Raw genomic sequence first — 12,965 nt, forward strand, 5'->3', positions numbered from 1 at the left:
TATCTGGGACAATCAGGGACATGTCTACATAAAGAAACATGGCAGATGTATTAAATGAGTATTTCACTTGGATGTTCATTAAGACGTCAACAACATGCCTCAGAAGCAAAAGGACAAAGCTCTTTGTTAAAAAGTATTAACATAGAGCCTCTGCTCATTTGATAGATTACAGTCCAGTTCCTCATCAGTCCATCATTATTCTAAAAGAATTACCATTCTAATTAAAACATATTGAAAATATAAACTAAACTGTTACAAATTCCTATCTGGAAACACTTAATAGACACCATAAGGAGTTAAATATTTGAAAGACATAGAGCTTAGTGTATAGTGCACACGTCTGCATGCAATCATTAACTCTGTAGCTTCATTTTTTCACTAATAGAACAACTTACATGTCAAGCTCTGTCTGGGATGCGATTACAGTCAGCACAATGTTTTTGAAAACAGCTGACCTTCACATCCACCTACTCAGCCACCTGCCATATTGTATTTTGTTTTAGGTGTCAATAAAGCCTATGAGATAAAGTTGACTGCTTGAAAAAAAGATATATTCAACTAGGCTTTACAATTATAATGATGACCTAATATCAGTTATGTAATAGAGTTTAGAAGTTTAGCATTCCTTTAGAATTATGCTAAGCAGTATTGGTCAAAACGTTAAGATGCCTACATAGTATCTACCATCATGAATTGGTTTGGAGAATCTTCAAACTTTCGTCAGACATGTTTTGAAATGAACTGCACATTGTTTTGTGGTGAAAAAAAATGTAGATAGCTTAATAACAATAATATTAATTTAATGATCTGTCATGCATGGTTTTATTTGACTGAAATACGTCTATTTTGGCCATAAGTACATAACACACTGACCAGTATTTTGGATGATTTTTGTAAACCTCTGGTGCACAGAATTTCTCCTTTGAGCGTGTTACTTTGTCATGCCAAGTTAACTTGTTTCCAGCACTAGTCATTACAAGACACTTGCATTAAACCTGAATCCCATATTAAATGTATAAGCCAGACATAATCCAATTTTCTGTGTTCACTTTCCCTTATTTTTAAAGTAATTAAAGGTGTGGGACTGTTATTATGGGAAAATCAGACTGGAATTTATTAATACCACCTTTGCATTGCAAATTAAATAAATATCCATCTGTTTCGGATTAGTCCTCAATTAAAGTTAATTGAAACAATATATACTAATGTGGTACGTATTTGATCCTGATTGTGTTACCATTATTTATTCTTTACAGAGAGTTGTATACTAAACCAGCAAGTAATAATCCTACAACTGTATTAATTTCTGTTCTTTTACAAGGGTTTTGGAGCTATGTCTCATATGCTGTAAAATCATTTTTAGAGGACATACTAAACTGATGTCGTAAAAAAACATTGATTTTTTAAATAATATATTTTATTTTCTACATTTTTGTAGAACTGGGGACATGCAAGACACACGCTGATATTAAGTCTGTCTTCTTGAAATACGTTTCTCCTATAGGAACTAGTAAAACACAAATCACAATAAATTATTCCATGAACACTGGCAAAGGGCTTTGTTACTTTGGCCAAGAATGTCTCAGGGCCTATTATGATTTCCAGCTCACCTCCAATGCAAGAACTCATTTGCTTTTAATGAGCACGCTTATCTATTTTCTAAATAGTTTTAATTTTTTTAGCATGGATATTTTCATAATTGCTCAACTATTTTGTCTCATCTGTACATACATTCAGTCATTAGTTATTTAGAGATGTTGAATTTGCTGGATAAAAGGGAAAAATGGTCAGTATACCAACCAGCGAGTTACTAATGTTTCACCTAAACGCCTTAGAAGACAATCCTGCATAACACCCATCCATTTTCATTTCCTCCTTAGTCCAATATAGAGTCACGCTGAGCCCAGGGTCTAATCAAGCAGCAAACAAGACCAGACAGAATACACCCTCGATAGGACACCAGTTTATTGAAGGACATCCACACACATGTATGTGGGAAATCATTTAGAGACACCAGTTAACCTAACCAGCACCTGTTTGGACTGTAGATGGAAACCAGCACGCTTGAAGAAAACCCGTGTTCCCATAGGGAGAACATGCAAACTCAATGCATGTAATAAACAATATTTATTATTATTTAAAATATTAACGTGTGGCCAAAGATTAATCTAAAATGGAATTTGTTCAACTTGGGCTCATGAGTACAAAGCTTGGCCACAGTACTGAGGTTAAACCTTCTGCCCCAGTTTTTCGATAACATGCGCGATGCCCCACATTGAGAATCTTAGTGAGGAGTCCAAGAACAGGCAAAAAGATCATATCCATCGTCAATTTATGAGAAGCCTACAATTACCACTAAAGATTTTTTTAAGAACTTGATTTTCTTTAAAAAAAAACAAGTCTTCCTCAGCAAGCCTTTCCAAGATGTTTTTTTTTTAGCCTGCTGGTATGCAGAGCAAAGAAAAAAAAGAAAATTCCGCAGCTCTAGTCTTCTCAGGACTGTTAGACAGATGTCCAGATTACATGTCTGTCTAATTTGAAACAGAATCAAATTCTGGTATTGATTAAAAGCAAATCAGTCCTGTAACGGGCTGCTTAAATGAAGAAAATAAAGCATACAAAATATTCAAGTACTGTATATACAGAGAGTTAGCGAGAGAGGCAAGGAATAATAGATGGAGAGAGAGACAGATAAACAGATAATCGCTAAGACACAAATCGCAGAGCTTAGTGTGTACTGTAGGTAGACCCAAAGCTGTTCAAGTGCAGAGAGGAAAAGAGCTGGATGTTGTTTTTGTGTACGTTGCTGTTTAAATTCTCTGGAGGTCAACCCGTCACTTAGTCTTCGATATTCTCTAAAAGTCATGTCATGCAGAGTCATGTCAATGGAGTTTCACTGCAAGATCTAGCCCACCCATTACAGAAGAGGTCTGGGCAACTTGTTGTCATCTTTACTTAAGACTGTTGATAGTAGTTATAATGACTGCGGTAATAAACTGCGGTCTTGTAGAATGTGTGAACTTCAGTTTTTCTATTCCTTTTTATTCTAAATTCTTTCTATTAGCTTTCTAACCACATTCTCTCATTCCTCTATTTAGAAAGCCAAGACTTAAGTCTTAAGACTCAGATATGTTTGACTTTATGTTTTATTGAGTTAACACTTCCCATAAATTCCAACTTTTAATATAACATTCAAGAGAACAATATGCATGCTAGTAATTATCCCATCACTAGAAGCAACATATCCACATTTTGAAAATGACAGATCATATGGGTATCCCTATTATTTTGTGGGTCTCATTAAATTTCAAGTGGTTGCTGGTTGCAAATGGATGGATGGAATATGAGCAGCACATTACCGCAATTATTTGTTTTCCCAATCTCCTCTCCACACACAGCCCACTGTGAACAAAACCTTCTTGTTGCATAGGCACAAACTGTCAAACTGTTTGTTTCCCATGCCTGTGAACAATCAGACAGTCTAGGACCTTCAATATTCTCACACCCTTCTGTTAACAATCTTAAGGGCGGTGTACTTCATCCAGTATCCTCTAGGTGGCGGCACTAGTGTTATACCGACCATGTCCCCCTCCTTCTGAAGGCTGCACTCGGTATTCTGCTCACGTCTTTGCCGTCACTTAAATCACCCCAGCCGCTGTGCGACTTACCAGCCAGGGCTACACTTCCCCCTCCTCTGCAATATTGGAAATGATAGCAATTTAGACTAAGTGTATCAAGTATCAGTCTCATGTCAGGAAATAATAACCCACCAATCAAATCGAATTTAAGTGAAACGGAAGAAAATGAAATATAATTCAGCCCAGATCCAGTGTCGGACACATGCTAATAGTTACCCATTTAAACAGACACAATCTCCACTGTGTTGAGCATGTGATGTGCCCACCAGCTGCTTTCACAACTGAACTCTGCCATGTCTGGTCTGTTATTTTAATGGCATGGTGAGCAGGAGTGCTTTACCTGCTGAGTCCTAGCACCACACATATCTGGCTCTTTTTAATCAGTAAGCATCCACAGACAAGATATATACAGTCGATTACCACCCTGACCTAGTGTAACGTGTTTCATTTGCATGTTCTTTTAACTCTGCAACGCTGACAAAGCTGACAGCCTTTGTAGTCACTGGAAAACCGACGATACTGATGGAACCCACAAAAGCCCTGACTGCGCCTTTGAAGTCCTTCTGAAAAGAACCGGCAAAACAAACTCTCGCCAAAAACGAACATTACACCCTGCTTCTCCCCAAAACGTACCTTACTGACTAAAAAAAAAAAGAATTACATGCGTGAGAGGTTCACAAGTTAGAAAAAGATAAAACACAATTTAGTTAGGGCGTATAACCAATGGTAACAACAAGTCACAAATTTTTCATCCTCTTACAGTGAGGCCAATAGAGCCGTGACTTGTGAAGAAGAGCAAAAGATACATTAAAGCAATGTCACATAAAAATGTCATACACATGTAGAGCCAGCATAGGTCTGAGGTTGGTAGAGGAGGCTATAAGGGATTGCTACTGAGAGTTCAGGTTGCAATTCTTTGAAGTGAACAGCCTCCTTTTCCTGTGTGATTGCTGTGTGCTGGGGTTCATTTTCATGACTTGATCTGGTTAGTTTATGTGTGCAACTGTATCCCTTTACTGCTTGTACAATGAACACTCATAGTATCTTCTAGAAGATCAAAAGTATTCAATATCGTATACTGGCCCTGGTAATTTTCAGTAAAATAACTGAGGAGCTGGTTACTCCAAAACTCTTTGGTGGAGTGAGCTGGCAGACTGTCTAGCCTTGCTCTGGATAGCATACAAAATGTTAAGAACCATGTTTTAACTTCTACCAGCAAAACTATAAATTGACAATTACTTTTGATACAAGTCTTACAACTCAATTGTTTTTCCATTCCAAAACGTTACAAGCTCATAAAGGTTTTTAAGCCTGTACTCCCAAATAAATGTGAGAAATTTCAGGGGATTTTTTTTTTCAGAATATCATTCAAACAAATGTCCTGCAGACAAGTTATAGCGACAGCTAGTGATAGACATTTTTTCAGTTTTTTCTGAGAAAGTGCAAGAACAATCAATATTCTTCACAGATGCTCCAAAATTTAGGTTATTAAGTTTCTGGAATGCTTTGCATGTGAATATTACAGGACAATGAAAAAGTTTATATTTTTCTGTTCATTTTAATATTGATTTATTAGAAGTATTGGATATACTTTTTGTTTTCAGGCAACTCAATGAGACAAAGAGCTTCATTAGAAATAGAAACCGCACACAAGCAGAGCAGAAAATGAAATGTTTATTTAGCCACGAAGCAGTATTTCTGTTCTCTGTTGTCAGCTCAAAAAAGTAATTCATTTACTTTTTATTTGAATAAATAGTGCAGTGTGCGCTATACAATAACAACTATTTAAGATGTAAAACAGAAAATTCTGTGTATAGCCAAAATACCAGCCATTCCAGATATACTGTATACAGGCATCTAACGAGACCCACAACAATGTCATTAAAACAGAAACAGAAACCTCACCTTAAAAACTACCATATACCATTTGGGCCCAAATCCGTGATTTACTCTCATAATTCGCCCCGGGAAATGTTAATAACAAATTATAGGTAATTCTTCTCTATATGCCAATCTCCTTTTTTCACAGTAAATCTATATTCATATTTATGGGAACCATATGCCTCCAATTTTGGAAATGTTAAAATAGGACTTGTTTAAGGAAGACCACTATGCATGTTTTTTTCTTATTTCATTGTTCTTAAAATTGTTTGACATTTGCAAATGTTATTTTGGCAGTTGATAATGTCTGGAACTAAATGAGCAAAAAAATCCAAATTAAATCGAATCACATATAAATTGATACAAATGTGGAATATGGATTACAGCCACAGTCATATTAAACGATATGAAGTGATTACTCTTTAAGATAACAGGGTCATATAGTTTCACAAAGATGTGTGACTGATGTTATCCTTTGTGCCTGTTACAGCTTAAACCAAATACTGGTTTTGAAGTCTTTAGATCAAAAGCTTAGTCTCAATAGTCACAGTTTACCACAGATTGTAAAGGGTATTGATTTTTTCTTTCATCTTCCATTTGTTGTATTGACAAACCCTTATTTTTATTTTGAAATCACTGGTGGTCTGATACACAATTTAACAACCAAACGTAAAGAGCTAAGTCAAAGGGTTTAGGCCAAGAAACAACATTTTGATGCCTGCCAAACAAAGCTCCTGATGTAGTTTTTAAAACCGTCTTCAATGGAAAAAGAGCTGTCACACACAAAAACAATATAAAACATCCGAACAGAAGAAACAAAACCTTCATTTGAACCAAAAAAAAAATGTAAAAACCAAACAAATTCCCTTTGCTCCCTTGTTCTCCTATTTACGCCTGTCATGCGTAAGTAACAAGTTGTAAATTGGTTAAACTGTGCTTTTAGTTTATGGTTCAATTTGACACATTATTATTATAGCAGGGTCTGATGGTACAATGAAAAGCATATTGCTTGCTAACTTTTGCATGCTACATTAAAAAAAAAAGTCAACCACAAAACTTCCAAAACAAAGTTCAAAGTGCTGGTGAACACAATCTCACGGGATTCACGTCAGTAGCATCAATGTCTTCTGAGCTGCCATTTTCTTCATTACTGTAACTCTATTATGATTGTCTGCAGCCACCTCTCATCAAATGTGCTGTAAAAGCAAGTTCTTATAAAGACTGACAACGAGCTCTGTGGGGCAGGGGCCTTCTCATCAATTAAATGTTTTCTGACTGAGGAATTATTTTATATTGATGTCATTCCAACAATTACTCACAATCAGCATGGCAAATCAGTACAATTCCCTTCTGAACTACTCTTTGCTTTCTCTCTGCAAAACAAGTCAGACTTCAAAGACACCAAAAGTATGTTTTGATCAGGTAGAGCCGATTTTTAAAATTACAATTTACCATGATTCATTACATCTCACATGATTGGATTCTGCAGTTTGGTGCCCCTATTAAATTAAGACATATTGCATTGCCCATGATCCCTTCCCAGAATCCTGGGCTGTACTCCATTTATCAACAATCTTGCCAAAAGAGAGGCCAACTCGCTGACTTTCTCAAGAGATTTTTTTAAGGGATATGAAGGGTAATTGAGTTGAGTGACATTAAAGTAATATCATAAATAATCTGGCACACGTCCCAGAATATATTGAGGGAAAGCTTTGATAAAGCAGAAAAAAGAAATGTATCGACAAGATATAACCTTCATAGTTAACAGCATAAGACAAACTGATGTTTCCAAGCTTGGCAAAACAGCAGCAACACTGCTCAGAAACAATAGGGCTTTTGCTAAATGCAGATTACCACAGTTCTGTTACCTTTAACAACAGGCATTAAAAACCTTCTTGAGGGAATAAAATTGGCCAAGTTTTAAAGTCTAAGGAAACATTGTGCAATTGGCATCTACAAATGTTTCATCTTGCACTGGTCAAAGCAGACAAGAAGATGACATCAGTTGATGCAGTGATAAGAGCTAAATACTAAAGTCCCAAACGACTGCTGTCAACAAACAGCACAAGAAAGTTCAAGCAACAAATTTTTAAATTACCCCCTTTTGTATACTAATTTTTACTTCATTTTTAATCATTTGTACAGTATTTCAATGAGGCTAACCATGGCCATAACCCCCTCATAGACACAACACAACCCGATAAAACACCATGCATAAAACCATAAAACAAAATAAATCTCACACACATGCCAGGACTACTGTCACTGAGCTTCATCTACAGAAAGTCCTTGTTAGGTTTCAAGACCCATCATTTTCACCTGGCTTGTCTTTAACTGGAGTCCTGCTCTGAGCTAAAACTACTGTACGTCTTGCTATGAACCACTACACATAACTGAACATTACTGTGTGCCTGTAATGTAACTTGCACAGGTGGTTGCAAAAGGATCATGCGTTTTGTGTTGTGTAGTGTTTATGAAGGAGTTACAGCCGTGGTTCATAGCCTCCTTCCAGTAAAATGTTACCCCAAAAAGCAACTCAACCTGGAAATTTCTTGATTATGTCTTACCTTCTCAAACTCTCTCAGGGTGTGTGTTTGTAGAGGAGGGCCTTTCTCTGTCTCATCACTCAGAAAATCTGTCAAATCAAAAATTGAACAAAGGTCAAGGTCAATAAAATTCTAAATAAGTCAAGAAGAGGCAGAAATGGATGTGAATATGCATGGATGTCTTGTCAGGAAAGAAAGCCTAAAGAGAGCAAGAAAGTATGATGTTTAAGTGATGAAAATTAAAACGTACAGTGTTGTTGAAACCTTGACCTTCACACTTGATGGTATTTTTAATAACACAGCGGGAAAGTCCAAAGTCATTTGAAGTGTTCGACTTCAAATAGCTGGAGTTTAAACACATGCTTTTTAAACTGCATCAGCAAAACCTGATCAATGGCTGTATGCATGATGCTTCAAGCTTAGCTGTGTTACCTCTCAGTGTGGATCAAATTATTTTTCTTTCTCATGAAATAAAATTTGACAAGCTGGTACTGCTTTTTGCCATATGGCAAATAATTGTGAAAGAACAAAAAAAATAAATACATTCCAGGAAAAACTCACAGAGATACAATGATGTGGCCTTACTGAACAGTCCCATAGGGCATAATCACAGTTATACTGGCAACAATTAAACATCTTACAGTTCCTAAAATTCACTACACAGCATCATTAAACATTATTAAAAACAGTTAAATGTGTACTGGTGGAAGGTCTGCAGTTTGATTGGCACCTGGGAGGGTTTTCAAATTGCTCAACATTGGTATGTACTCTGTAGTTAGAATTATCAAACACATAGCCAGACAAAACTGGAACTCAAGGAGCCAAAGTTTCTTTTATGCTAACCCCATATTCATTACAATATGCTCACTTCATGCAAAATTACTGCTGAACAACAGGAGTTCCTTAAGAACTGAAATAAATTGGACTAGTTGCGTGCTGTTATTTTGTTTTTTGCCAGTGTCCCATTAAATGATATAATTTCTTCAACATATACAGTATTAGACACAGAAGTACAGCAAAAAACATAAATCATTTCCAAACAGTTTCCTCTTTCAAACTCTCAACTGTCCTTGACAATTAAACATAAGAAATTGAATACCCAGGTCTGAGAGAATGACATGGAATTCTAGAACAGAGAAAACATATGGAAATAGACTCCATATCAGTCCTGTAGGCAGCAACTGTTTTTTTCTGGACACACAAAGAGAAAGTACAGCTCTCACCTGTCATGTGGCTCATGTTCCGTGTCAAGAACTCTCTGTTTTCCAGGTAATCCCTGCAATACAGATATCCAGATAAGCCGGAGCAATTCAAGTTATACACAAGACTTTATAATCTAAAATTTGCCTCCTACTGAAGGATGACACAGGGCATGTGGTATCATGGAAAAACCAAAACTATCTGTCACCTGATTTGTTGATTCACAAGTACTTCATTTCAGGCCCTATCACTTACATGATTCTGACTAAGTCACACAGTTACAGCATACTACTGGGGATGATTTTTATCTTCCAGTGGTCATGCTCATACCTTCAATGTACCATCGTTTAAAAAATAGACATTAATCTCATGCTAATCAGTTAAAAGGTGACAAAACCAATGCAAATGTGAATCCTGCCATACAGGTTGATATTTTCATATGGATGACAGAAACGACCTAGAAGACTTCAGTTGGTGAAGCTAAATAAATGTTTTAGGATTATAGGTTATGCAAGCACCAAAAATACATAATTTTCACTGATAAGAGTGATACATTTCGAAATTATTCCATGACACTTTTTTCAGTTTAGGACTACCCTACTATTATTTTAGTTGGCTATGGGCAACATAACAAATATAACATATATATGTGATATAAATTATATATGCCAGAATGAAATAAAAACTTAATTGTTTCCGAGTATGCTATTTTAGATACATCTGTAATGCATGCAGTTTTCAATCTGTAAGACAATCTTTAAAAATGTTTGATAGGCATGTTATGTGTCAAGTAAAATAACTTTTCAAAGTTATTTTATACCCTGAGCTGAACAACATGAAACAATTTTTCTATTATGCAAGATGAACATATTGTTGACGATTAAAATACAAGTTAAAGGAAAGCTGCATCTTTGAAACTTTTGTGGTAACTATCATGTCTGTTCAACAGGTTTACATAAACAGCAGGTCACATTGAACTCACAGCCAAATTAGCTACATAAAATGTTATTTGTGGTCATAACTCAAAATGTATCAATACCTCATATCTTCATGTAGAAGGTGAGTAACTTACATTCACACTAAAAGTATAATAATGTAAAATCATGAAATAACATAGTCTGATAAGCTAGTGTCCATTATCTCATACTATAAAGTAAGTTCTAACTCCTTAGAATATCCACTCCAAGTTTTAACTTAATACCTCGGACCTAAGATTCAAAAGCACCCTGGGTGCTTGTTGTAAAACCCCAAAACAGAGTGACATTAAGAGCAATATATGTAAAATTATAAAGAGTTGAATACACAGCTTTCAACGTTAGCTTTGTCTGCAATATCACACTCAAGAGGACTTATGCAACAACAGCCAAAAAGAAGTCCTGGAAGAATCCTGTCTCAGGAGAAGAGTCGTTGTCTTTGGAAAAGACTCCCGAGACAAGATTCTTCTCCTTGACCTACTGTACCATCATGGGCTGCCAGACTAGCAGTTAGTAACCTGAGATGCTGCAGCTGGGTGTCAGGCAGTAGTCTAACCGGAGGTCACAGTTAAATTAGATTAGGTCCATTAGAAGCTCAGCACATATCCACAGCTCTCCCTTGACATGTGCACAGCTGTGACTGATGCACACCCTCGGAACCACGAGCGATCCCAATTGGCTTTGAAGCCACAAACTGAGAAGATGCTCTTTGTTATCTTGCTTTCTGAGACACCGTAGGGGGTGCACTTTTTAAAAGGCCCCCCAAACCACCATAAAAGCATCAGCTGCTAAGTCACACTGCTTGAATGCTGTATGCTATGTGCCAGCAAATTGTTTCAAACACTTCTGCACCTGCTAGGACAGACGAAGACCAAGAAAAGGAAAACAATTCTCCCCAAAGGCAGACATTTCTAGGCTTACAGTATATCACCTTACCAGTTTGAATTCACTGAATACAAACCCCCTGTTAGCTCAGTCTTGGTTTATTTTGCATGCAATAACCAAGAAATAATAGTTCAAATGTGTAATTAACTGCCTTTTTACCACATGACACAGTTGTCTGAATTCCAATTGATCAGGACGCTGGAGAGAAAATGTAATTTGGCCCATAAAGGCTCAGACCCCAATGTCAACTTAATTGTCCACCCTGCTGTTCATAATTAAAAATTAATAACCCACTCAGCATGTGGATGTATCCTCAGTAATGAGAACTATCAACATCTGCACAGGAACATTATTAAATGTCCTATGAAACACTCAAAACATTTCAGAAATTAACTTACGTATACCTTTCATTGTAATCACAGTAAAAACTACAGCATATTTCTTATAGTTTCTGAATATGCCTTAAGGTCTTTTACAAACAAGGCCCTCAGATGGAACATTTTCACAACTTTATAAGCTTCCCTGACTTTATCAATAAGTATCAACAAATAAAAGTGACATGAAACCGTGTGCAAGGCTTTTTTTAACACATCTGTTTTGAAAACTGACTGTCCTTTCCTTGACTTAATTTAAAAAAAATATGCTCTTCACTAAACAACTAAAAGGGATCTAAAACTTTTTTTTAAAACAACCATATAAAAGCATCCAATCACACATATGTAGACATATATAATGATTTAAGAACAGATTATGTATCTGTACACACAGATATATTTTAAGATGGTTAAAGTATTGCTCTTTCTCTAAAGAATTACAGGAAGCAAGTCTAAGAGCACAGTTCAGTGTGCCCTGTTTATCAATTACTCTACAGATTATTTTCCATTTTTCGTACTAACAGTTGTGGAACACTCACCTTCCAAAGTATACTTCAGAACACTGGTCTCCAATGATGAAATCATAAGCACAAGGAACAAAAGCGAATTTCCACCAAGGATAATGACAGTCGTTCATATGCGCTTAATTGAACATAACCAGTAACTTTCTTCCCTGCCTCCTTCTTTAAAGCTGTTTTGGTGATACCCAAATTAGTGGGTGGTATTTCATAAAATCAAGGAATGAAAAACAAAAGTAATTTGACGTGGCAGGCTGGAGTCAAGGTACAGTAAGCCCTGAGTATCAAGCCATGGGCTGACCAGTTTTAAAGAGAAGGTCTGTAGGTAGATGAATGGCAGCTGTGTTCCTGAGGGCTGCTAAGTAGCCCAATGAAATGAGCCTGTGTTTGAGCAGAGCCTTCTTGTCAGGGCATGAAATGCAAACATTTTACTTTACTTAAATTTTAGAGTAAAAAAAAATGAACCACCAGCTTTCAACAAGGTGGAGCACATCCTGTAGAGCACAACACATACTCACAGGTTCAGACCTGCCCCTGGCTCGGGTAATAGTACGTTTTAAGCAAATGGTAGCATTCAGAAACAAATCTCGCTGCCTTGAGTATAAGAATCAACATTGAACAGCAAATGACCAGAGCAGCCTTCCAGCAATGACATTATCAAATGGGGATTTAATTAGGATTTATCATTTAACATTTATTGGCAACATTATTCCACATCAAAAAAGTATACCTAAGAACGTACAGTATACATTGAGAAAAGGGAATTTTCAAAACTCTGTGTTTATCTAGCAGTTTGGGGTTTGTTTTAAAAACAGACACAACACATAATTACGCAATGTATCACTTTTATACTGTCATCTTCTACAGAGGCCAATATTAAACATTACTAAGCCTATGACTCAGAAATTCCTGTTGGATACCATTTGCCTGTTCGATGCTCTTTTTAAGG

General features: G+C 36.4%; 1 protein-coding gene across 3 annotated transcripts in view; it reads right to left on the reverse strand.

Moving 5' to 3' along the window:
• The window catches only part of pde4dip (phosphodiesterase 4D interacting protein), a 92,070-nt gene that overhangs the window by 76,783 nt on the left and 2,322 nt on the right, over positions 1 to 12,965 (reverse strand). For 2 of the 3 annotated variants that reach the window (XM_088598207.1, XM_088598203.1), the window contains exons 1-3: positions 12,038 to 12,330; positions 9,289 to 9,341; positions 8,087 to 8,154 (exon numbers count right to left, since the gene is read on the reverse strand). In XM_088598207.1, the coding sequence (XP_088454333.1) occupies positions 8,087 to 8,154; positions 9,289 to 9,341; positions 12,038 to 12,135 (219 nt within the window). In that variant the 5' untranslated portion in view covers positions 12,136 to 12,330. Of the gene's footprint in view, positions 1 to 8,086; positions 8,155 to 9,288; positions 9,342 to 12,037; positions 12,331 to 12,965 lie in introns of those variants that run through there. The other variant, XM_088598204.1, reaches the window with a different exon arrangement.

The sequence above is a fragment of the Lepisosteus platostomus genome, chromosome 11 (genome assembly GCF_059453375.1).
Source record: "Lepisosteus platostomus isolate fLepPlt1 chromosome 11, fLepPlt1.hap1, whole genome shotgun sequence".
Taxonomy (NCBI): Eukaryota; Metazoa; Chordata; class Actinopteri; order Semionotiformes; family Lepisosteidae; genus Lepisosteus; species Lepisosteus platostomus.